The sequence below is a fragment of the Varanus komodoensis genome, unplaced genomic scaffold (assembly GCF_004798865.1).
Source record: "Varanus komodoensis strain SLA01 unplaced genomic scaffold, ASM479886v1 scaffold27, whole genome shotgun sequence".
NCBI lineage: Eukaryota > Metazoa > Chordata > Lepidosauria > Squamata > Varanidae > Varanus > Varanus komodoensis.
The window spans coordinates 9,926,854-9,949,090 of NW_025335701.1; the positions used below are offsets into that span (position 1 = coordinate 9,926,854).

The window sequence follows — 22,237 nt, forward strand, 5'->3', positions numbered from 1 at the left end:
GACTCTAATCTGTGCCCCTAAGTCCCCAGCCTCATCTAATCTCCTATGCAGATATCCCCCGTCCTGCTTTGGGGAGAACACAGAGGCAGAATAGTCATTTAGCATCTGTGCCTGTTCCCTCATATCAGTCACTGGATCTCCTTCCTCCTTATTTAGTGGTCCCACCACTTGTCTCCCCTTCCTCTTCCTATTTCCATGCTGAAAGAAGCCCTTTTTGTTGCTCTTGATATTCTTGGCAAGTCTCAGCTTGTAATCAGCCTTACCCTTGCGAAGAATCCTTCTGCAACGGGCCTCCTCCCCCCGGTATACCCCTTTGTCTATTTGCCCCAGTACCCACTTCCTACGGAGGTTCCTCTTTTGTCTAATCCCTCTAACCACCTCCTTTCACATCCATGGTGGCGCTCTCCTCCGCCTCCCCACCTTATTGACTAGAGGTATCGTCAAGGCTTGCGCCTCCAAAACCTCCCTTTTGAGTGCCATCCACCTCTTAACTCCCTTGCCTTCCAGTAACCCATCCCAGGAGACTTTCCCCAGTCTGGCCTTCCGTTGGCCAAAGTTGGCCCTCTTGAAGTCGCAGCTTCTAGCGCTCAACCTGCTGCACGTCCCCATTCCTGATCTCAAAGCAAAGGATGGAGTGATCACTCACATCCAGAGCTCCCCTAATGATCTGTACTTCATCTTTCAGCTCCTCCCTATTGGTCAAGACCAAGTCAAGGATGTTTCCCCCCCTTGTCCCCTCTTGGACCCTCTGTGTGAAAAACCCTCCCTCTATGGCTTCTAGGAAGCGACGTGACCTGGCTGTCACCGGCAGGCAGGCAGCAAACCTCCCTTGTCTCCAGGTTGGGGTGGCGCACTGCTGCCTCAGTGCCCCTCAGCAGGAAGTCCCCGATGACGATTCCCTGCCACTGTCTCTTCCCAGTGGTGGTAGGCAGCCATGCCCTGGCCCTCGCCTCTCCTGCAGCGGCCCCCTTGCCGCTTGTGGTCCCAGGCTGGGGATCCTGCTGGTCCCCCGAGGCCTCATCAGCCCCAGCCTCCCCAAGCGGAGAGAACCTGCTTCCCGGCTCCAGATCGGCCCCAGGAGGAGGCGGCCGTGCTGGCCTCCCCCTCCTGTGGGTGACCTGCCTCCGTGGCTCCCCGGCTGCTCCTCCCATGCCCCTCAACCCTCTGTCTGGAGGGGGGCTGCTCCCGGGGGCTAGAGGGCTCTCTCGGCCCTCAGGCAGCTCACCGCCTCCTCTAGGAGGGTCACCCGCTTGCACCGAGGGCAAGTGTAGCCCTGCCTCTCCTGGGGGAGGAGGGCAAACATGTCGCAGCTGCCGCAGCGGACGGCAACACCCGTGACTCCCGCCAAGGCCATCCCCTGGCCTGCCATTGGGATCCCTTCCGAGACCCTGCCTTGGTCCCCCGCCTTCTCTGTCCTGCAGCACCCCTCACTCGCCCAGTTCTCCCAGACAAAACCCCACACACACGGATAAAATAAAATTTAAATTGGAGGAAAAGCAAAGCAAAGCACAAGAAAGAAAGAAAGAAAGAAAGAAAGAGAGAGAGAGAGAGAGAGAGAGAGAGAGAGAGAGAGAGAGAGAGAGAAAGCACTAAAACAAGCAAACAAACAAAACCCCTCAGCCTCCTAGGGAAGGGAGTCCCCAGGCAGCCCAGGCCACGCCAAGAGGCCAGAGCCCAAAGGCTGGCAGTGGCCGAGCGCAGCCTTGTCAGTCCCCCAGGCCGGTGGCCCCGCCCCCTGCTCCCTCCCGGCCCCTCTGGCCCCGCCCCCTTCCTCTCCGCTGCTCCTGGCCCCCTGCTCCCTCCCGGCCCCTCTGGCCCCGCCCCCTTCCTCTCTGCTGCTCCTGCCCAGCTCCTGCCTTGCCCTCGCCAGTCCCCTGGCCGCTCAGCCCTCTCTCCCAGCCTCTGCCGCTGCTGCCCTGCTGCTCTGCCAAGAGGCCAGAGCCAAAACGCCAAGAAACCCCTACTTGAAGGATTTTCTGTTTAATTCCAGGTTCCAGTTTAGAGATAAAGAACCACCAGAACTCTTGTCCAATAACAATTAGCACCCAGATAGAAGGATGAGCGGGCAGGGAGATGCCCCTTCTCCATCACCATTTTGTTTGTTTGTTTGTTTGTTTGTCTGGAGTTCTTGTATGCCGCCCCCTTCACATAAGCTTTCAACAAATAAATATCAATACAAATACATAAAAACTGGAAACTTCCTGGCAAATAATATAAAACCAATTAATAATCAGCAATTAATTAAAATAACGTTTAAATAAAAAGCTCTTGACCTGGCGCCGAAAAACAAATAACGACGGAGCCAGGCGGACCTCTCTGGGGAGCGCATTCCATAAGTGGGGCGCCACCGCGGAGAAGGCCCTCCTCCGGGTACTCACCCTCCTCATTTCTTTCATGGAGGGTTCCCGGAGAAGGGCCTCTGCCGCCAATCTCGGGGGGCGGGAGGGCAGATACGGACGCAGGCGCTCCTTTAGATAACCAGGTCCCAAGCCGATTTCTCCACTACAAGATATACTCTCTTTAAATTGCAACAGCTACTTCGAAACGTGCAGCAGGGTGCAGAAGTGAACATTTGCAAATCACGGCCTGCCCCTTCTTCGGGTGATGCGTTTCTTTTTTTAGGTGATACTTTTAGTGGCGATTCATAATATGCTACAGTAAGAGCATATGATGTTGCTGCTACAGTGGCACGGACAGAAGCAGAGCGCAAGTTGCCTGAAAAGGCAGCTCATGAATCTGCAGCAGAGGGAAAAAGTGAGCTGGGGACTTCCGGAGGAGCTGCACACCACCCACCGTGCGCCGCTTACCAAAATAGGCCTAGCGTTGGTTTCAGTGACGGCCACGGCGTTGCCAGGCTTCTTGATTCTTTTGCCAAACTCAGTGTGCCGGTAGTTCAAGAAATCTGAGCGGCCTGCGAAATATTCCGCCATGTCTTTGGAAGTCTCCACGCGTTTCTGAAGGCCGTCCACGCGCGTCTCACCATAGAATTCCATGGTGCGCTCCGTCTCGGGCTCCATCGTCTTGTACATGTGTGCTATGGACCACAGAGAAAATCTGGGTGAGATCTCCAGCGAGACCGCCAGAGGCATCTGCAGGAAAACTCGGCCACCAGAGGAGGAGACCCACCAGATCAACGGGGTGCGAGAAGGGGAAGAGTGGGTGAGCTCTTTGTTCTTCCCTGCAGCTGCTGCATAATTTGTGGGAAGTTGTGGGAAGAGGAAGAGGAAGCAGCAAGAGTATGTAGTCATCTTATTTGTGTGATTTACAGTGCAACCCAATGCATATTTACTCACAAGTAACCACTGGTGTCTTCAATGGTCCTCCAGGTGGTTATGCACAGGGTTGCAGACTTAGGCTGCCGTCCTACGCTACCCGGGGCAGCATGGCGTGGGGCTGAGGTTGTGATGGACCTCCTCCAGTGGGAGACGGGCAGAGAGCGAGCGAGGCCTGACTCTGCAGCCTCCCCAGAGACGTCCACAGCCATTGCCTCTTTGACATCAGGGTTCTGACATCGAGAGAGGCCTAGTGGACATTCTGTGGGCATCGTGGGGAAGGATGAGGAGCAGCCCTGCATCTGCAGGACTCGCAGCCTTTCCATGTCCCCGGTATGCCCCCAGAATGGTGGAGAGGGAAGCATGCCCTTCCTGGTGAAAACGAGGAAATGGAAGTGGCAAAGCAAAGCGGGGAAATGCAAGCGGTCCTGAGCTTGAAGAGGTGATGCACGGGGACTCCTGGCACCGCTTGTTCCGTGAGCGACTTTCCCTTCCCACTCAAAAAAAGCTTTCTGTGGGGTTGGGTACCTTTGAGTCCCTGGACATGTCCAGGAAGGAAGAACTCAGTAGTCACATTGGTTTGCTTATTCAGTTCTCTCATCTCCATCATGTCTTCTCGATTCTTGAACCACTCCTTCACCTCCAACACTTTGGTACCTGAGGGGAAATCCTGTAGCTGTGGCAACTTATGCTCGGCCAGGACGCCTCGCCGGATACCAGACCAACGCAAAGCCTGTTCAGGCAACCCATCGCTTTGCAAAGAGAATCTCGCCATTGGCGCCCAGTGAGGAAAGGCTGGGCTTGGGACCCTTGACTGCAGTGCATGGATAGGTCCGCGACAAGGTGGTTGGGGAAGCCATGTGCTTTTTCAACCACAAGGGAGTTAGGGAAGGTACACTGAACATTCCAGTTGTGCAGCCCCCGTGGCAGGGGCTGTTCTGGCGGTACTTACAGTCTGGATCCTCATAGATAGTCAGCCGGCTGACCAACCCATTGCTGTTCAGATACGGCGCCCACTTCTCCAGCTTGGCATTCTTGTACTGAATCACCTTCTTGCCCTGGGGACAACGAGCCTCAAATTCTGGAGACAACAGCAGGGACAATGTTTCGTGGACCACATATAAGCAGAGACACCAGATGTTGGACTAAAATGCCCAACATCCCCAGCCATGGGCCATGCTGGCTGGAAGTGCTGGGCGCCTTTTGGGTAGTAGCATTCTGGTTGCCACCAACAGCCTGTGGCGATCATGCCGAAGATCTGATCTGAGACAAGACAAGTTAGGTGGGTCCAGATAGATCATGCGCCTGGTTTACCAGAGAGAGAGAGAGAAGGCAGCAGTATCACGGAGAGCTACGTGTGATCCTAGGAATGGACGGGAGCCAAGCGAGCTCGCCCGCATGTTGCTCCGACAGCAGGAACCTTGCAGAGAGTCAAGGTCCTAGACTGTCTCCGAAATTATCTGGTCAATGCACCCGAAATGCCTGGGAGCTCCATTGCAGCGTCTGGCCCACACTTGGTCACAATAGAGCAAGAGACAAAAAAGGAGGAGTACCTTTTGGCGATATCTGGATCTGCTCGACCCAAGAGGCAGGCATGTCAAAGCCCTTTGGCTCCTCTTCTTTAAGCTGTCAGGATCCAGGAGAAGAGCCTGTTAGGATTTGGATCCTTTGAACCTGCACCGCTAAGTGCTCCTGGCCTGGGCCAGCCCAGGCTTGCTGCTGCCTGGCGCAAACGTGATGCCCCCCCCCCCCCCGTTCCACGTGCAGCATCTGTCTGGACAGGCAGACGGCTCTGTCCTCGGCGCAAGTGATGGGACCGTGTCCTCCACTGTGCTTATGGCTCTTATTGTACTCAGCAATAGGCCTTTACAAAATTTGCAAAAGACATAGCAGAGTATTAAGAACAACCATTAAAATCAGGGTGCTTCTTGAAGCGCCCGCCCTTGTCTATAAGCCTTTGGAAATGTTCAGTTAATGGACTTTGCCTTTACAGCTGCTTCTCCATAGTATTTGGAGAAAGAGGAAGAGACGTGGGGCGTGTCTTTGCCCAGGAGGGCACAGCTGCCAAATCAGGCATCCTCTACCAAATGCATGGATAGAGCACGGGGAATACCAGGCTTGGTAGTAACACAGGTGTAGCAGCTGTTGCTCTCAGAAGCTGAACATGAGTCAGCCGTGTGATGTAGCTGCAGCTACACCACCAACAAGTTGGCTCGAGACTGTCACGCTTAGCACACGTGATTTAGTGGAGTCAACGCCATTTAGTGAAAACTAGCCTGTTCCATTGATTTGAAAGGGTCTACTCTAAACATGATTGAGTCTGGATCCACCCCATCATGGCCAAGGCACAGAAAATAAGACCATCCTGGACTAATTGCACCTCATCTGGAGGGCTGATTCCGAGTCCGGGAACTGCATGTTTCAATCTCCTGGAATAGGTCCAAAGGAGCACAAGGGAGATGGTGAGCGGTATTTCTTGATTTAAAGCATTTGTATGCCTCCCAGTTGTGCCACAGCACCTCCAGGTGGCTCACAACACAAGAGAAAAACACAACAAAAACCGTAACGCTTAAAAACAATAAAATACAGCAAAACATACAAAACAAAGCTCTACGGCAATCAGTTATTCAAATATTTTCTTCAAAAAGGAAGGTCTTTGCCTGGTGCCAAAAAGAGAGGCAGGAAGGCGCCAGGCGAGTCTCTTGGGGAGAGCGTTCCAGATATGGGGAGCAGCTGCAGAAAAGGCCCTGCTCCTCGCGGCCATCCCTCTCCCCTCCTCATTCATTTATTTAAAGCTTTCATAGACTGTGCCGTTACTGGGGTCTTAGGATGGGTTGCATCCCTTAAGGGGCGGCTCACACAGGAGGGGCCCTGCGTGGATCTCAAAGGCCAGGTAGGCACACAGGGGCGCAGGGGCTCCCCAGGATAACCGGGGCCTGGGCTGTTTGGGGCTTTCTGTGTCAACGCAGGCACCTTGAATTGGGCCTGGGCCACGACGGGTGGCCAATGCAGATCTCTCAGTGTAGGTGTTCCGTGGACCGCTCTAGGGCTCCCGTCACCAACCGAGCGGCCCTATTCTGCACCAGCTGTTGCCAGGCCATCCTCAAGGGCAGCCCCAGTATGGAAAAACACGTCCTATGACGATCAGTTGAAGGACTGGGCACGGCTGGGTTTGTCCGCCGCTGCCTCAGAGGGGAGGGCTAAATCCAACGGGCTTCACTTACAGGAGGACGGAACACGGAGCAGAACGCCTGATAACAACGGAAGGCAGTTGCTGCGGGAGGGCTGGGCCTTCCGCCACGGGGTGCATTCAGGGACAGGCTGGGCGACCCCTGACTGGGAACGCTCTGGGCCTGCATGCCAGCCTCAAGCAGGGGGTTGGACTCTCAAGCCCTGTGATTTGGGGGTGTCCTCGGGTCACTCTACACTCGAATTGCTTCCACAAGGAGTCCTGAGGATTCCAGCCCATCATCCCTGAGCAAGAACTGCACCAAATTGCTTTGAAAAGGGCAACCGGAAAATCACTGCCTGCTGCGATTGTTATACCAGATTTGAACCCCAATGGTTTTCCTCTCGCAGGGAACCCACGGTGGCTCACCCAGTCCTTCTCCTCCTCTGCAAACTGCGCTTGCAATATCTCCACGAGGCAGGAGAGAGTCGCTGACTGGCCAATTGGGGCCTCGAACCCACGTCTCCTGAGTCCCAGTCCAATACTCTAACCACTACATGACGCTGGAGCATCTTACGGGCCTCAGTTCTTTCTGCTTCTTGGGGCCAAGCAAATATCCGTAAGGCCAATGGGGAAAGTGTCCGCAGGAGCCTGCCAGCTATCCTGCAAGAGACGGCCGTGCACAATCCAGCAGCGCAAGGAGTAAGAAGACAAGCTGCTCACTTACCAGATCATCCACCTCTTCATCCACTATCTCCTCCTCCTCCTCCATCTCAGGCAGGGACAGGAGCGGCTTGTCTGTGCCTAGCAGCATAAATTCCCAGCGCACGGGGTCCCCGAGGTCAAACTGGAGGTCCTACGAAGCCATCGGTACAGATCGCGGGAGCCGCACAAGGCATGCTACCTTCATCTGGAGGTGCTGCCCCAGGCCCTCCCCGGGGAGCGGTGGGCGAATCGGTCCCTGCCTTCGCCTGCCAAAGCAGGGCTTCTCGCGAGCAGAGCTTGCAAATGGGGCTTGGCCCTCTACGTGGCCAGGCATGCTTGCCCTGTACTGAGTCAGCACAGTGCAGCTGGCTGAACCGGGAGCCATGCGTTGCACAGATGCAGGCAGGTGCAAACCCTGCCTTGTTGGGGTTCCTGATTGTGCAACAGGTTCTGCTCGCATTCGAGTGAATACAAGTTGAACCCCTCGCGGATTCAGCCCAGCCCAGCCTGTACTGGGAAGGGAAGGGAAGGGCAGGGCTGGCACGCTGGGAAAGGCAGTGGGTGGGCAGCATGGGCAGCCCCAGCCTTCCATCCACTTTGAGCCCTCTGGTGCTGAGAGGAATGCTCAAACAGGGCTTCAGTGCTGGAGTCCTAGAAAGCTAGATGGGTGAGTGCAAGAGGCGGGGCCTTCTTGGTGGTAGCCCCTCAACGCAGAACTGCCTTCTTGCAACTTTGTACTTTGTACCTTCAACGACAGCATTTAAGAAAGCTTTAGAAAGTCATTCATTCAAACTGGCCTTTCCTAAGTAGGCAGTACATATGTGAGCTTTTGCTCCTGACAGCCTCAAACTCAGCTTAATGTTCTCTGTTCCGATGGTGCTTTTCCGCGCGCACGTCTGTCTGCAAGCCACTCAGTGATGGCGCCTCTGGGAAAAGCGCAGCATGCATGCACAGACCAAAGGACAGGATCAAACTGGCCTTGTGGTGCAGCGAACGAACAATTGTCTCGTTGTGCAAAGGCAGTTGCTCAAACTGTGCGGTATAAAATCAGCCACAAGATTACCTTGCAAGCGTTCCAACAATCCTGCATGTTGATCCAATAATTTTGATGGTTCCAGACACTTTCAATGCCAAGGAAGTGATCGTCCGTGGCACTATAGCTTTTTCCTGTGAAAGGGTCAATGAAGAAACTCTCGGGCACTTCGCGCTTGCCCGAAAGGACCAGAACCCAGGCGTGGACGCGGAGGCCATACAGGGCGTCTGGCTGGGGCTTTTCAGCTTCCTGCAATGGAGAGAAAAAGAGCTATGGCAGGTCGTTCTAACACAACTAGAAGCTTTTGGCCTTTCAGTGCTAGTTCCCAACATCGAACCTCCATAGATGACCATTGCCCATCTGGCTTGCCATCAAATCACAACCTATCCCAGCCTGGTGCCCACCCAGTGCTTTGGACTACAACTCCCATCATGCCTTCCAACACGGCCACAAGTCAGAATTGATGTGATTATCCTTCAAAACATCTAATGGGTACAAGGGTGGAGAAAACTCTCCTGTCACAGTGGGAGAACTGCCTGGCAGAACAAGCCGTAGCAAATCAGCAGCCCCGGGACCTATTTCTAACACTAGTTGTAGACAGAGGCTATTCAGGATTGGCCCCCGTGTCCAAGATTTGGGTTGAAACCAGCCCTTTTTGTGGGATGGCCATTTTGCCTGAAAACTCCTCCACGAAAACGATCGCGCTCCTCCATCTATTTGGCTAGATTTTCTCCCTGTTGCTTCGGACGTTACTTTCTTTCCCCGGAGTCCTCTCCCCCTTTTCCTTCTGTTTTCCAAGCTCAGGCCAAACCCTCCTGAGTGCAGTTCTTCTCCTGAAACTCAGCTGATTACAGAGCAGCATGGACTCTAAGTAGCCTTGAAGGAGAAGGCTATGCTTAAGCCTAGAGCTGAATCCAAACCGAAACTGTCCTCGCTTTCGGGAACGCTTCCGGCTCCCACGTCTTGGCAGCAAGATGGCCCAAATGGGAGAGACCCCCACACTTTTCTCATCACCTCTTTCTGGGCCTGGGCCAGGGCTGGGGCCTGGCATCGCCTCCCCCCCACCCTGAAAACCCCTTCCAAACCTGCATGCTCTGCCTCGCTCCCCTTCAGAATCAGACAAATCTCTCTGAACCGAACCGCCCGTAGCGAGCGAGGGACGGACCCATGGGGCTGTGCCACCGAGCCTCTCAGCCTCCTCGGCGGTTGCACAGAGGATAAATAAAAGCGGGACTGGCGCGTCTCGGAATAGATCCACAGATGCTCACGCCTGATCAGTGAATTGGACGATGCTGCAGCGTTGTAGTGGCAAGAGGAGCTTTGGGATCAGAGCAAGTGAAGGAAGGATGACTTCACCTGAAAACCAATTTGGCCTCATTTGTGGGAAGAGCTAGCAAAATCTTGCAAAAGGCAAAAGATGTATACGCTCTGAAGAGAGACCAAAGTTTTAAAATTAAGCTTCCTCTGAGCCCCAAGAACCTGCTTCTGAATATAGTGCCAGAGATCTTTTCAAAGAACATGCCGGAGTACATAAGTGTGTGAGAAAGAATCGCAATTGCTTCTGAATGGAAATCCCTGGAGACCCCAGCAACTGAAGAATGGAAAATAGACTAGCTGAATATGAAGGGATGGCAAAGTTAACTAACTACGTACACAGAAGGTCGTTAGAAGATTTTAATAATGGAAATTTTGATATGTTCAGCAGGACTAATGGGATTTAAGGGAAGTTTGGACTAGGAAAAAAGCAGTAGAATATTTGAAATGTTTGGAGTATTTGTTCTTGTATAGATTAACAATTTCTTTTTTTAACACACTCTCACAGAGTGTTGAGAGTTAGAAAGATGGATAAATTTGGGGGCTGGATGTATAGGTTGTGTTGTTTAGAGTTCCCTTGGCAACTTTGTTCATTACGGTTTGCTTTGTGCAGTGTATTTTGTTTTATTTTAGTTTGCTTTGTTTCATATTCCATCTTATGTACCTGTTTGTTAAGAAAACAAAGATTAAAATTAAAAAAAGAAAAATCTTGCAAACAGACAAAAATATTTGCAAACACCTGTGCATGGTTTCTGCTCAGAGACTTCCCTAATCCAAGGCCCAAACCCTGTGCTGTGAGCAGCAGGGGAGAATCCAGGCGCTGCTGCTCACCGTGATCTTTGCTTCCTCCTCCTTCCGCTTCTTCTCCTCTGTGGCCTGCACTATCGCCTCCTGCTTTGCTTCCTGGCGCATCTCAAACTTACTCCGCAGGTCCCGCAAGGGCTTGATGGCGTACTTCTTCGGCTTTGCTTTCGCAGCTTCTACGGGGACCTGCCACCAGAAGCAAAATGGAAACTCTTGCCTCAAGTTGTGCCCGCCGGGAGGTCTAGTGAACTGCGATGTCCTTGCAGCTGGCCTATTGCCCGCCTTCGAAGGAGCAAGCCGGCACCTTTTAATTCTTACTGCCAGTAACAAGCTTTGGGAAGGACCTGTCAAGGTTTTAGGGTGGGCGGTGGGGGGATTAAAGCAGGAGACCACCCAAACTTGGCAGCTGCAGGAAAGGGAGAGAGGAGGGGTTTGGGGGAAGCCCAGGGTGCCTTATCAGGCCTTCAGGTGGGCTGGACTATGATCCTCTGTTCATGTAAAGAGTGCTGAGTCCAAACCAGGACATTTCCCCCAGTCCTTCTCTATCTCTTTCTTTTACACTCTGAGAGTGGCTCCGACGGGTGGACAACCAGCCAGAGAGACCCACAAGCCCCCAGTTGGGCAGCTCGGCCCTCCCAGTGGCAAGGCAACGGCTCACCCTCCAAAACACATCTGTTCTCATGGTTGGCTGAGAAACTGCAGCTGTGATGGAGCTTCCAAGGCTCCCGCCCCCCCCCTTGATCCCCCAGTCTCCCATCACGAGTCCACGAGGAGCCCTGCCTGGCCCACTCCCTTTCGTTTGACCCTAACCTTTTCCCCACCGGGCTCTCCTGCAGCTGACTTGTTGGCAGTCAAAAACTTTAAGCTTAAATGCACCCACCTTTTTTAAAATTTTAGTCCCATCCAGGTTGCCTTTGGCCCTGCCCACCCCTGGAATTTGGCCCCTGGAATGTCTCTGAGCTAGAATTTGGCCCAGGCTAAAACTGCCTGGGTGACCCGTCCTATGCTCCTCAACCTGATGGGGTCACGGGGAGGAGACTCAATGGAGAGGCGATCCGAGGTTCCTTCCCCCAGTTCTTTGGAAGAAGGGCAGAGTGGAAACAATAAGCAACTGCTTAATTAACAGGAACCTTTTGAGGGGAGAACTTTGCAGGTGGGGGTGGACCTCCTTCACGCACCTCCGGCCACATGGCTCACCCACAGAAGCGCCTTTTACTACGGAAGTCATTTGAGCAATGGAATGTGCAAAGCAACGGGCTTCTATCGTTCTGGAACAATGACTGGCACGTATGACTACATGTTTTTGCAAGTCATTCAGAATGGGATGCATCAATTCTTCCCCCACGGATCTCTGCTGAACCTGGTGCCCCTGAAAAGCAGGCCTTTGCTGCCCCCTAGAGGACAGTGTTCAAAACACGGTGCTGGGGGTTTGCGTTGCAGTGAGTGGGTCCTAGACCAAAGCAAGCCATGACTTTCCCTAGAAGCAAAAAGGACCAAAGTGAAGCTGACGAACTTTGGGCGCATCATGAGACGGCCAGACTCCCTGGAGAAGACGACCATGCTAGGGAAAGTTGAAGGCAGAAGAAGAGGAAGACCAAAAATGAGTGGGAGGGTGTGACTTGTTGTCCTGCAACAGCAGGGGTTGGACCCGATGGCCTTCATGGCCCCTTCCACCTCTGATTCCAGGATTCTCTGATTCTGTACAAAACATTTGCAGAATGATCTCTGTACTTCCCCTTGTCTTAAGTCTACAGTCCGTGGCAGCGAAGTCAACAGCACTTTTGCTCCTCAAGATTCCTTCCATCGCTTTGCCCACAGCCCAGCTAAAGCCCCTGGCCCTGCCGGTCCCTGAGCATGCTCACTTCCGGCTCCCACCTCTTCGGGCTTTTGGAGGAGTGGGCACACCTCCCTGGATTCATCCATCATGCAGATCTCCCGTGTGGCATAGCCGTTCACGCAGTAGGCGTCATAACCCGCGCCGATCAGCAGGGAGCACAAGAGGATGCTGAAGTCGAAGCAGTTCCCCCGCTGGTACCGCAGGATGGTGGTAGGGGAGTAGAGGTAACTCGGCTGTGGTGGAGAAAAGGATGGAGGTTTCAATGCAGGGGCCACGAACAGAGGAAATGGCCTCATCCTGGACTTGATGGCTTAGCTCAGAGCACAGGTGAGAACAGGCTTGCGTGATCAAGGGGTGCAAAATGGCACACGGTGCAGAGACGGTGGAGAGGAAGGTGTGTCTTGGACCGTGCTAGAACCCCCGGGGTGACCCCGCGAAGCTGGCTGGTGGGAGGTCCGGGCAGACTGAAAGGAGGACTTCTTCATCAGCACGTCAGCCCTGAGGGTCATTTCCACGAAATGAAGCGGCGGCTTCAAAGGGGTGGCCCAATGCATTCACGAGAGGATTGCTGAGGGTGGCCAGCCCCGAGGGCTGGTGCTGGGGAGCATGGGCAGGAGGGCGCTGCTGCGCTCAGGCCTGGCTTGTGTCTTTCCCATTTGCGCAGCCGGTGGCCACTGCGGGAGCAAAACTCTGGTCGAGATGGACCCTGGCCTGATCCAGCAGAGCCTTCTGATGTTCTGCTCTGCCCATCCGGCCCAGCGTGGCCCATGCGGGAGCTCTCCAGGCCTCCAGCAGGCTTCCTTCCCAGCCTCCCCTGGAGGTGGTGGCTGCAGAGCAAGCTCGGGAGAGTCTGCATGCATGCATGCATGCATGCAAGACCTGGCTGAGGTGCACACTGAGCAACTCCTCCTCCCCAGCGAAAGTCTGGGAATCCGAGTGAAAGAGATGTCCCGGGTCAACTGCAGATCCCTCTCATGTCTTCTTTGGCCAGAGAAATGCTTCAGGAGGAAGGGGGATCTGGGGTAGGGCCAGAGACTGGTGTCAGGAGCTTCTGGGATGAGCAACGGAAACCCATGGTTTGGCGCACAGCTTTCCCTTGCCACCATGTGGTGTGGTAGCCGGACTGCATCATGGTGAAAGACCATGGTGCTGCCCACTTGCCTTGCCACTGGGCCTCCCAGTCAGGGAAGACTGGAAAGGCGCTGGGTCTGGGCTGAGATTCTGGGCTAACAAGCACTGTGTCTTCGGGGTGGCCCTTCAGGGTTAACACTTCCTATGTGTCTCAATGTTTTCCTTCAGCCATGCAGAGATGGCGAGGCTCCGGTTCAAATCTTTCCTCTTGCACAGACTCACAAGGTAGTCTCGGCCAAGCTGCTGTTCCTTCAGCACCTCCCCGTAGTGGCAATCAGGGGACACTCACCCACCTTAGAAGGTTGTTGCAACATTTGCCACTGGACTGTGCCTGTGAGGAGGCCTGAACAATTGCTTCCGAGCAAAAAGTAGGAGCACCGGGGTAGAGGAAGCCTTTAGGCAAACGTGTCCCTGAATCCCCCCCCCCCTTCCCTTGATGGAAAAGAACCAAGCAGAGCCTTCCTTTTGGAGCTACCAAGAGCTCAGGGAAGGGGGTTTCCAATGAATCCCTGCCATGCAGGAAAGTGTTAACCACTCTGTTCCATCCTGGAACTCTCCAGATGTGTTCGCATCCAGATCCTATTATCCTCGAGTCAGCTTGGGCATTTGAATAATGGAAGTTGCTGTCAAACATATCTGCAGCGTTAAAACATCTGTTTCCAGTTTTTGTGGTGCTGATGGAAGTCATGCCTACAGACAAATGCTGGCCTTTTATCACTTTTTTTTAAAGCAATGCTGAGGGATGCACTTAGGAAATGATCCTATGGCCCATCGATATTGTCTGAAGGGCCATAGGATTTCTCTGGGTGGCTCCTCCAACTCCTTGCAGTTGGCATGCAAAGGACTGAACTGGCTGATGTCTGAGATTGAGAAAGTAACCTCAGAAAGGGGTACAAGGGGAGGGAAGAGATTGGGAAGGCCAGAACGTAAGGTTTCTCTTCAGCCCCTTTCTCTCTCCCATAAAAACATTGCTGCTAGACTGCAGAAAATGCAGAGGCACAAGAAAGTAAGAAGTGCCCCTGTGAACTCCTCCAAGTTCACACTGGATGAACCTCCCAATTTGAGGGCTTACACTGATCTAGAGAAGAGGAGACTCAGAGGGGATCTGTTGGAGACATACAGGTACGTGAGGGGGTGTCACACGGAGGTGGGCAGAGACCTGTTCTCCCCTGCAGAGGAAGGCAGGACGCGCTCCAACGGAGCAAAGCTCAGGGAACCCAGGTTCCATCTGGATGCCAGGAAGCACTTCCTGACAGTCAGGACCCCGAGGGGGTGGAATGGGCTTCCATGGGAGGTGGTTGAGGCCCCACCAGTGCGGGTGTTCAAAGATAGGCTGGACGTGCACATGGTGGGGATGTTGTGAGTGGAGCCGGCCAGAGCTGGGGGTCAGACTAGATGGCCCAGGAGACCCCTTCTGACTCGCTCTGTTTCTATGCTTCTGCCGTCACAGGATCGCACCCTTAGCAGCGTGGCTACATATGGGCTTCTCCTGATACCCTGAACTGTTGGCTCACCTCCCGAAATGCCCAGTGTGTTGAGGGAGCAGGCAGGACCAGCGCTGCTCGCAGTCTGGAACCAGGAACAGCGAGAGCGGGCAACGGTTTGCCAGAGCCTTTGCTTACCGGGGCGATAGGAGACGGGAGGGGCTCCATGGTGAGATAGTCTGCGACAAAGCGGGCACAGCCGTCCCAGTTGTACAGCTCGGAGTAAGGCAGCAGAGTGGGGCGCACCGTGGTGCTCACGAATTTCTGCAAAAGCCGACAGTCACAGATATTCTGAGGAGGAAGGCATCAGCAGAGGACAAGCGACTACAACCCTGAGATTCTTATGGCCCTTGAAGCAATATGCAGTGGCTTTTATACTTTTACGAATCCCAGCTGTAAAAAACATATATTTACTTTTTCTTTCCAGTCCTCATGAATGTTTCAGAATTTTTTTTAACCTTTACTAGCATTGTGCCATAGAAAAACCAAACTGCACCATTAACTAAAACAAACTATTCAGATTTTAATAAGATTTTAAAAGGTCCCCAAACTAGTTACATATATAATAAATATCCCTGTCTATTATATGAGGGTTCTTCAAAAATTTTCCACACTTTTTTGAACTCTATTAAGAATTTCAAAAACAAATCACATCACTTGTCTACATGGTCATCATCCCTTGCGATGCATTTTTCCCAGCACCATACCAAGTTTTTAACACCATCAGCAAAAAACATATAAAATATATTTATAAAATATAAAAGTGCGGGAACTTTTTGAAGACTCCTCGTATAATGGAACATACTAGAGTTACTAAAAAGACATTATCAATGGCCTTCAACAAAGGTAGCTCCAGTATCCATATATGTATGCATTTGTAGATTATGATGACATATTTATATGCTTCCTTTCTTCCTTTTGTGAGGAGCCAAGTTTACAAGGCATGTACAAGGTTCTCTTTCTCTCCATTTTATCCTCAGCACATCAGAGACTGTTTGCTATCTAATCTGTTCATGCAAAATTATATGCAGATCATGCAAATTATAAATAAAAGCTCAGCCTTTGAAAAGCAGCTGTGTTGGTGGATTGGAAGTGGAACTCACAAACCTTCCCTCCAATCAAATCAGTAGTTCTCCACTGAGCGGGACTAGATCACATTCCCAGACTGCCTTTCCGAGCCTGCCTTTCTTCAGATGCTTTGTACTACAATTCCCACTCCTCTTGACTATTGGCAATGAAGGCCAGAGCAGATGGGAGTTGGCGTCCTAAGCACCTGGAGGGGAATCCTGGGTGAGGATCTCAATTTGAGAATTCTTCCCACCCTCATCAAAGGTCAGTTTTCAAAGGGTGCATTCGCTTTCAGGGGGCAACACGAGTACCGGTGCATCCACGTTGCAGACCTGAACTGGTTTGCAGTGAAAAGTATGGCCCTCTAGACGGAGTGACAAATTCGCTTCAGTTTGCTGTTGACCCAAATTTACCCCATTTGCACCTCCTAGGACTCACCACAGTCCTAAACACCATTTTCATGCAAAGCCAGGACACTTCTGAGCTGGTGCTGTAACTCACAGAACAAGAAAGTGTGGACAGGAGTATTTCAAAAATTGCTCACAGCCACACCAGAACCCACAAGAGAACAGGCCTGTCCTTCAAAACTGTGCACAAGTCAAGTTCTTTTATAATGTTATTTGTTTTATATTATTAATTTTATATTGTTATTTTTGTATTTTATTGTATTTTATTTTATGCTGTGAGCCGCCCCGAGGCTTCGGCAAGGGGCCGCATAGAAATGTTTAAATAAATAAATAAATAAATAAATGTAGATTTTGGGCAAAAGGGGAAAGCACCACAAAGCTTGCAGTCTGATAGGGTGTGACATGGAGCAAACCCCGAGGTAGAATTGGAAGAGCTTCACTCGGCTCAGGTTCTGCGGATCTGCTCATCACTGTGGAAAAAGTGCTAAGACGGAGCCAACAGGCCCCCACAGGCGCCTGGGACGTGGGTGAGAGGAGACCCGCAGCCCCACCCCACTTACTTCCACGCCACCCTCATTGATAGGGTGAAGGAAGAGAGGCTCGCGGTCTGGACAAAGGTGTGAATACTGTCGGTGAAAGTTATCGGCCACCTGCAGCAGCAGCGTCTCCTTCGGGGAATTCGTTCTGTAGGATTCTGGCAAGTTGGAGGTGTCAATGGAATTCCAGCTGAATTCACTGCAAGGGGCAGGAAGGCAGAGGAGAGATGCATGGGCCAGAAAGACCTGGTGGGACCGAGGGAGCATGGGCAGCTTGCTGGTAGGTCTGGAAGCAGAGGTATTCGGTTCCCTTTCCCTGCACCCGAGCCACGTGAATCTTGCTCAGGTGCTGTTGAAAGAACAGCAGGGGACTACGAGAAGTTTGGTTCAGCTACTGGCAGCAGCGCTTTGGGCTAGGTGGCCTGGTGTTCCTGGTGTTCCGCACCCGCTTTCTTTGGCCGCTGCCTTTCCCCGCAGCCCTTGAGAGTGGCTTCAGAACGGGATTAGGTTCTCAGGCTGACAGGGATTCAAGAGGTTTGCTCTTGATGGGCATTGCAAGATTCTTTGATCCAGGCTGGGGCTTCCTGGACCGGGGCAAGCATGCCCACGCCCTACAGACACGCATGCGCAATCCTTACTATACAACTTCAGGAATATGGACTTGGATCTGCGAAAGCTGCTCCTCCAGGTCTTGGAGCTCATCACTGCGCTGGAAGGAACTCAGCTCTTCCTCCTCCTTTTCCGGCGTCTGGGTCTCTTCCTCGCTGCTCTCCATGCCGCGGCGACAGTCGCCCACCGCACAATGCGCTTACCAAAGGGAGGAAGCTGTGGAAATCAAGGAAGGAGGGAGCAATAACTGACTCGGCCCCTCAAGGCCCACCTTTGCCCATCCACTTGGAAAGAACTGAGCACGTTAGAATATTTTTAGGTCCAGATACAGGTGCGGTGGGAGATTCAGGAAGAGGAAGGCTTGAGTTTGGGGAAGGTAGAAGTGAATGCTGAATCCAGTGTGGTTTATGTTGGTGGAAGTAACACCAAAGGGGGCTAACACACACCTCTGCATTGGTAATTCCTCACTGAAAAATCTCACTCTCACTCTCTCTATATATATATATCTATATATATATATATGGGAGGGCTGTTCTAGAAATGTTTGACCTGTTTTACATTTTGCATTTTCTATTTTTCTGCAACATGCCTTGAATTTCTTTCGGAAATGGCATCAAAGGAAACTGAATCCCCAGCCACACAAGTCAAGGAATTGCCTGTTTCCCCCATGCAATGTATTTGCACATGGTCTTTAGGGCCCACTGAATTGTTTGAGACAGAAGCAGCGAGTTGGCCCGAAGCAGTGGCGCTGCCGGCTCCGTTGCAGCTACCTTGAAATACGGTGTGCAGGGTCAGCTCTTCTCCCTCACTGACCCCCCTGCATAGATCCTGAAATGGAAGTGTTTTCCCAGCTCATCTTCACGAGAGTGCAGGGGAGAAGGCTCACTGCCAACCTTGCTTCGCGCATCCCTGCCCTGCAAAAATGTCACTAGAAAGGAGCTTTCAAGGATGTAAAACATGCCTAAGCAGCAAAACAGAAAGGAGAGAAGGCCTGGGTCAAGCTGCTCCCAGATTGTTTTTGTGCTCAGAAGAGATAACAAGGGACTGAAGGACTTGCGGCCTCCGCTTTATCTGGGTTGGGTTTGCGGGGAGGCAAGTACGGCACTTATGCAGAGCGATTAGGTCAAGAGCATGTGGAGTCCTTGTGAAAGGCGGAGGGAGAAGAGGGGAAAACCGGGCCCAGCTGGACTTCCGGAGCGCCGACCGATCCAGGACTGGCCAGCCAGTGCGCGAGGGACTGTGGGCGCAGGGCTTTTGCACGCCTGAGGGACGGGTGCTGCTTTCATCCCCCTTCCCCCCAAGCACACGGATCCCATCTCTCTGCTCCTGGTCAGGGTGTCTCCAGGTGGAGGGTCCCCAGCGCTAACCAACAGAAGGCCTCATCCAGCAAAAGACAGATTTATGGGTGCAAGATGCCTTTACTCTCCATAAAATTCCATAAACAAAGTAGGACAAACCAGTGACACATCAGGGTTTGCCTCTACCTCCAAAGTGAGCAAACCATGGACTGTGCAGCCCCTGGGTTGGAAGTGGGGAAGGAGCAGAGGAGACAAGGCCAGTGGGGAGAAAGGAGAGCCCTCAGGGCCAGCTGGGGAACTTGTCCACCTCGAGCGAGGCCAAGGGGCTCCACCTGCTTGCTTACCGGCTTGGCTTGCCAGCTGGTTTATTTATTTATTTATTTAAAACATTTCTATGCCGCCCCCATCGCAACAAAGCCTCAGGGCGGCTCACCTGGTTTGCTCAGCCAGGTGCAATTGCTCACACACCCCAGTCTGTCCATGCCTGTTTGTATCTGGGTTGCTGTGAGAGGCTGAGAACCATCTCAAGAAGCTGACTGCCACCCACGGGATCTCCACGGGCAAAGGTGGAAATGGCTGCCACATTGTCAGAAGATGCTGTGGTGTACCAGAGAGGTCAAAGCAACAGCGGAAGACAGCTATGGGGCTTTCCAGAGCACCCACTGGAATCGGTGAGGAGGGAGCAGTGAGGGCGGGGGCAGCAGAATTCCCTGACTGGGATGCTAGAACCTGCATGACTTCCAGGTGGTCTACCTGGAGGCCATCTACCTGCCATAGCCCCTGACGGCCTCTTTACAGAAGACTGTCCAGAAATTAAGCTTCTGTGCCAGTAATCTACAACAGTTCCCAGTCTGTTACTGAACAAGCATTGAAAGACAATCTTAGACATGTTTAGACTGGGGAAAAAAGTCCTACAACTACAACATTCCCCGGACAGCATGGATTGCACCTATTTTATTTTATTTTATTTTCTGAATTTGTTGGAAAGCCACCTGTTAGCATTGCACTCTCCGGGCAATCATTATGATAAAAGTACTGATAAATAACATTAAATAAAATGATGCAATTAAAATACAACAAATAAAAGAAATCCACAATATCTCCTCACCAGTCAGACCTCACCTGGAATCCTGTGTCTAGTTCTGGGCATCAAGATTCAAGAAAGTGCAGGTAAACTGGAAAGGGTCCAGAGGAGGGCAATGAAAATGACTCAGGGTTTGGAAACACTGCCCTGTGAGGAGAGGCTGAGAGAACTGGGCATGTTCAGCCTTGAGAAGGGAAGACCGAGGGGGGACATGAGATCACCCTATAATTCCCTCAAGGGCTGCCACAAAGAGGAAGGTCAAGATCTCTTCTCACTGATTCCAGAGTGCAGGACATGGAATAATCAAGTCAAGCTGCAACAATCCCGATTCAGGCTAGATATCAGGAAAAGCTTCCTCACTGCCAGAACAATACGGCAGTGGGACCAGCTGCCTGGAGAGGTGGGGGGCTGTCCCACAATGGAGACATTCAAGAAGAAACTGGGCAGCCCTCTGAGTGGGAGGGTGTGACTTGGTGTCCTGCAAGAGCAGGGGGTGGACCTGATGGCCTTCATGGCCCCTTCCAACTCTTCTGTTCTATGATTCTAATGCTTCTATGCCAATACTGCTTTTACTCAAGGAAAAGCAAGATATAAATTGATATATTAAAACCAGAGCAATTGATATAGATGGTCTAAGTGGTGCCACAGATGGCCCGAAAAGGAACGGTTTTTGTTAGGCCCCTGAACCTCAAAGAAGGCACCCAATGAATCTCCAGCGGTAGAGTGTTCCAGAACTGGGGTACCATAGCAAAAGAGGTATTAGTATACTGGACCCTATAAAATTGGGGGTCAGATAACAGCAAGGACTATTTACCCAATATCCACCTGGCGCTGTCATTATATGTTTTTCGGCGCCAGGTTAAGACCTTTTTATTTGATCAACATTTTAATAAGTTTTAGTATTGTATTTTTTACCATTATATTTTAACCGCAGCCAGAGTGGGTCGATAATTTATGTTTGGTGGTCTTTGTATTTCATCTTTGTAAGCCATCCTGAGGCTCTTGCAAAGGACGGCATATAACTATCCTAAATAACTAAATAAATAAATATAGCAGAGATGGGGAGGCCTTTGACCCATGGAGCTAACACAACCTGTACGAAGTTCCCAGTATGTTCACCCGCCCGTTCCTTGCCTACACTGAGCTGAGCCTTTTTAAAATCAAGGCGTGAGATAAGTGCTTAATGGTAGCAAGGGGGTCTGGCTGATGGGATGAACTCCCCACTCCCAGTTCTGCGCCCCCCACAAAGTCTCCCTTCCCCCACTGCAGTCACGTGTGCACAGGCCCTGCCTTGTGTGCACGGGTGTGTAGGAAGCCACGCTGTGCCGCTGCGTGCCAGGAGTGGTGCCCCTGCAGCGGAGGCAGGTGGGCCCGGGGTGAGGAGGGCGCTGCGGGTCCGGTCTGAGCTGCGGAGCGTCTTCCCTCACTGCCGAAGCCCGGCCAAGCCGCTCAGCCCCACAGACAGCTCCCTCCCGGCCCTGACCTGGGGCCCCTGGCCCGCCGCCCCTGCAGCTCGCCCCCGGCTGGAGGGGGTGCTTTGCAGGGCTGGTCCACGCCGCGGAGCCCCAGCCAGGATGGGGGGCGAGCGCACTCCACCCTTGGGCTTTCTCGGATGCCGTCGTGTTCTCCAGATGTGTTGGGTTCGGGTGACTACAGCCCCAGGATGCCACAGCTGCCTAGTCCACATGCAGCACTTGCCCCCCACCCTGGCTGGGGATGATGGGAGTTGTGAGTCCACGGCTGAGGAAGGAGGGGCAGGCCAAGCGGGAGCGGCCCACCGAAGGCGGTTCAGGAGCTGAGAAGGGCTGTCCTGGCTTGGGCCTTTTGGGGGCTTCCGTCCGCAGGGCCGCCTCGAGTGGGAGGGGACGGGACGGCCCCTCACGACGACGCCTGCCAGTCACGCGTGCCTGGGCCTGGGCCTGGAGCACACCCCGCTCTCCCTCTCCTTTCCCCTCACGCCACTGCCACCTGCCCACCTGTGCCTCAGCCCCCCTTTCCGTTTGCTCACCTTTCCGGGCTTGCCTGCCTTTGCTTCTCTCTCCCAGGTGTGTGGTTTTCCATCGCCACGGCAACCACCTTCTGGAAGTGGAGGCTCCTGGGAGTTGTAGTCTCTTTCCATCGGCTCCGAGAGAAGCACGCTCTCTGGTTTGCAAAGAAAGAGGATGGGCGGAGTTGCACTTTGAGGCTTCTGGCACCTGGATGTGGCTGGTGGGTCCTGGGGGTGCCCACGAAAGACCCTGCAAGACCCTCCATCTAGCTCAGCAGCATAATTCAGCTTCTAGGGAGAACATTTTTTTACAAATGTCAGGATAATGTAACAGCTAACAGGCAGAAATCCAACAGGTGCAGGTGGCTCAATTTACAAGCAGAAGCAGCCTGGTCCAAGTTACTTTTTAATGATCTCTCTCTCCCTCACTACTGTTTTATTTAGAAAACTATGAGGATAGGTGCTTGGCTAAAATTATATTTCAACCCTTCCTTTTGTC

At 52.6% G+C, this 22,237-nt stretch overlaps 1 protein-coding gene across 1 annotated transcript in view; it reads right to left on the reverse strand.

The window, feature by feature from the left end:
- DRC7 (dynein regulatory complex subunit 7) overlaps positions 1–17,535 on the reverse strand; it is a 25,507-nt gene extending 7,972 nt beyond the window's left edge. Inside the window, exons 1-11 of the mRNA XM_044433917.1 lie at positions 17,399–17,535; positions 16,785–16,959; positions 14,888–15,013; positions 12,173–12,367; positions 10,325–10,483; positions 8,210–8,428; positions 7,169–7,297; positions 4,826–4,898; positions 4,225–4,353; positions 3,801–3,929; positions 2,808–3,034 (exon numbers count right to left, since the gene is read on the reverse strand). Coding sequence (XP_044289852.1) covers positions 2,808–3,034; positions 3,801–3,929; positions 4,225–4,353; positions 4,826–4,898; positions 7,169–7,297; positions 8,210–8,428; positions 10,325–10,483; positions 12,173–12,367; positions 14,888–15,013; positions 16,785–16,959; positions 17,399–17,535 — 1,698 coding nt within the window. The remainder of the gene's footprint in view (positions 1–2,807; positions 3,035–3,800; positions 3,930–4,224; positions 4,354–4,825; positions 4,899–7,168; positions 7,298–8,209; positions 8,429–10,324; positions 10,484–12,172; positions 12,368–14,887; positions 15,014–16,784; positions 16,960–17,398) is intronic.
- Between the last annotated feature and the right edge of the window lie 4,702 nt (positions 17,536–22,237).